Genomic DNA, 2,523 nt, shown 5'->3' on the forward strand with positions numbered 1-2,523 from the left:
AGACAGACTAGTAGCAGGAAATTCTTGCTTGTAACACAACATCACATCACCTGTTACTGTGTCCGTATCTAAGGGAGAAGGCCATAAATACAGGAGGCTGAAACACTGCAAGTAAATGTACTGCTATTCTCTGTCTTCTCTATGCTGACAGCTCCACCCCCCAGCTGTCACAAAGGTTTTATCGGGAGAAGTGTAGCAGTCACCTCTGCTATTCTCCACAGCCAGTGTGCGCTTAACATTTAACCCACGCCAGGACACATTCTTAGGAACTCTGGGGAGCTCTGATGTAAATCTGTACTTACTGAGTAGTCCGTGTTCAGTCGTGCGCTAATTTTACTTCCCATACCAGGTAAAAGTATTTGTTTTTTTAGTGTGGCTGTGGGGCGGTATATTGGAAGCGCAATCTAGGGTTATTAAAAAGGCAGTTCTTTTTCTCCTATTGATCTGTGAATTTTTACCACGTCTTATTCTCCCCTGCCCGTTTCGGCCACCCCAATAAAACAGCCCTGGACACTACATATCATGTGACTCAGCATGGTCCTGGGGGCTGTTATCAAATACAAAAATAAATAAAAGCTGTTTACGACAGTTAGTAATAGCAATAACTTAACTTACACTGTGCATGCCCGGCCCATACTCCGAAAGTTGTCATGTGACATTTGCACTGTCCGGCGCGGAGCTTATAGTTTAATAGAAAAAAAAGGCAGTAAACTTTATAATATTTTTTTTATTAGGACTCTTTGGGGGCCCCTTCCAGACCTCAGGCCCCGATGCAGTGGCACCAACTGCACCGCTGGTAGTAGCTCTGTCCCTGGATCTATCTAAAAGGACAGAGGGGGGAGTTGTATTTTTTACCCTCCTCTTCCTCAGCCCAATGGGGGTTGCTCCTTCTTTATAACGTCACTGACACAAATGTTCTTAAAGATGCAGATATAAATATAATAGTTTATATTTGTTTAGTGAGCGATCTATTCTATTTTCCCAGTAATTAAAGTCAGCATAATATCTATTTTACTCACCTAACACATATGTGTTCATGCTGATAACAGGCTCCAATGTCTGTGCTCAGGAAGAAGGTTCCCTTATTCACTCCAGTTACATCAATACCTGATATCTCTCAGTGCTCTGGCTGTGTCTGTAAAAAGTATATTAAATGGTTTAGACAGATAATAATAAATAATGATTCTGATTAACTGTACGTATGGTATAATTAAAGGCACACATAACAATTCATGTGATACAGATCAGCTGTTTAGGTTATTACATATGTGCTATTGATTCAGCACAAGCATTTAGTACAGTTAGCTCTGTGGGTGTTATGATTGCCCCTTAAATATGAATCTTCCCAGATCTATACAACATAATGGTAGAAAAACATAATTTATGTAAGAACTTACCCAATAAATTCATTTCTTTTATATTGTCAAGAGTCTATGAGCTAGTGACGTATGGGATATACATTCCTACCAGGAGGGGCAAAGTTTCCCAAACCTTAAAATGCCTATAAATACACCCCTCACCACACCCACAATTCAGTTTAACGAATAGCCAAGAAGTGGGGTGATAAGAAAGGAGCGAAAGCATCAAAAAGGAATTGGATAATTGTGCTTTATACAAAAAAATCATAACCACCACAAAAAGGGTGGGCCTCATGGACTCTTGCCAATATGAAAGAAATGAATTTATCAGGTAAGTTCTTACTTAGATTATGTTTTCTTTCATGTAATTGGCAAGAGTCCATGAGCTAGTGACGTATGGGATGGCAAATACCCAAGATGTGGAACTTCCACGCAAGAGTCACTAGAGAAAGAGGGATAAAATAAAGACAGCCAATTCCGCTGAAAAATTAATCCACAACCCAAATCAAAAGTTTCAATCTTATAATGAAAAAAACTGAAATTATAAGCAGAAGAATCAAACTGAAACAGCTGCCTGAAGTACTATTCTAACAAAAACTGCTTCTGAAAAAGAGAAAACATCAAAATGGTAGAAATTAGTAAAAGTATGCAAAGAAGACCAAGTTGTTGCTTTGCAAATCTGATCAACAGAAGCTTCATTCTTAAAAGCCCAGGAAGTAGAAACTGACCTAGTAGAATGAGCCGTAATCCTCTGACGCGGGGATTAACCCAACTCCAAATAAGCATGATGAATCAAAAGCTTTAACCAAGATGCCAAAGAAATGGCAGAAGCCTTCTGACCTTTCCTAAAACCAGAAAAGATAACAAATAGACTAGAAGTCTTTCTGAAATCTTAGTAGCTTCAACATAATATTTCAAAACTCTTACCACATCCAAAGAATGTAAGGATCTTTCCAAAGAATTCTTAGGATTAGGACACAAGGAAGGGACAATAATTCCTCTACTAATGTTGTTAGAATTCACAACTTTAGGTAAAAATTTAATGAAGACAGCAAAACAACCGTATCCTGATGTTAAATCAGAAAAAGGAGACTCACAAGAAAGAGCAGATAATTCAAAAACTGTTCTAGCAGAAGAGATGGCCAAAAAGAACAATACTTTCCAT

General features: G+C 38.4%; 1 protein-coding gene across 1 annotated transcript in view; it reads right to left on the bottom strand.

Moving 5' to 3' along the window:
* LOC128659204 (gastrula zinc finger protein XlCGF26.1-like) overlaps positions 1 to 1,648 on the bottom strand; it is a 9,526-nt gene extending 7,878 nt beyond the window's left edge. The window contains exon 1 of the mRNA XM_053712884.1: positions 1,020 to 1,648. Within this exon, the coding sequence (XP_053568859.1) occupies positions 1,020 to 1,038 (19 nt within the window). The 5' untranslated portion in view covers positions 1,039 to 1,648. The remainder of the gene's footprint in view (positions 1 to 1,019) is intronic.
* Positions 1,649 to 2,523: the final 875 nt, after the last annotated feature.

The sequence above is a fragment of the Bombina bombina genome, chromosome 5 (genome assembly GCF_027579735.1).
Source record: "Bombina bombina isolate aBomBom1 chromosome 5, aBomBom1.pri, whole genome shotgun sequence".
NCBI classification, from domain to species: domain Eukaryota; kingdom Metazoa; phylum Chordata; class Amphibia; order Anura; family Bombinatoridae; genus Bombina; species Bombina bombina.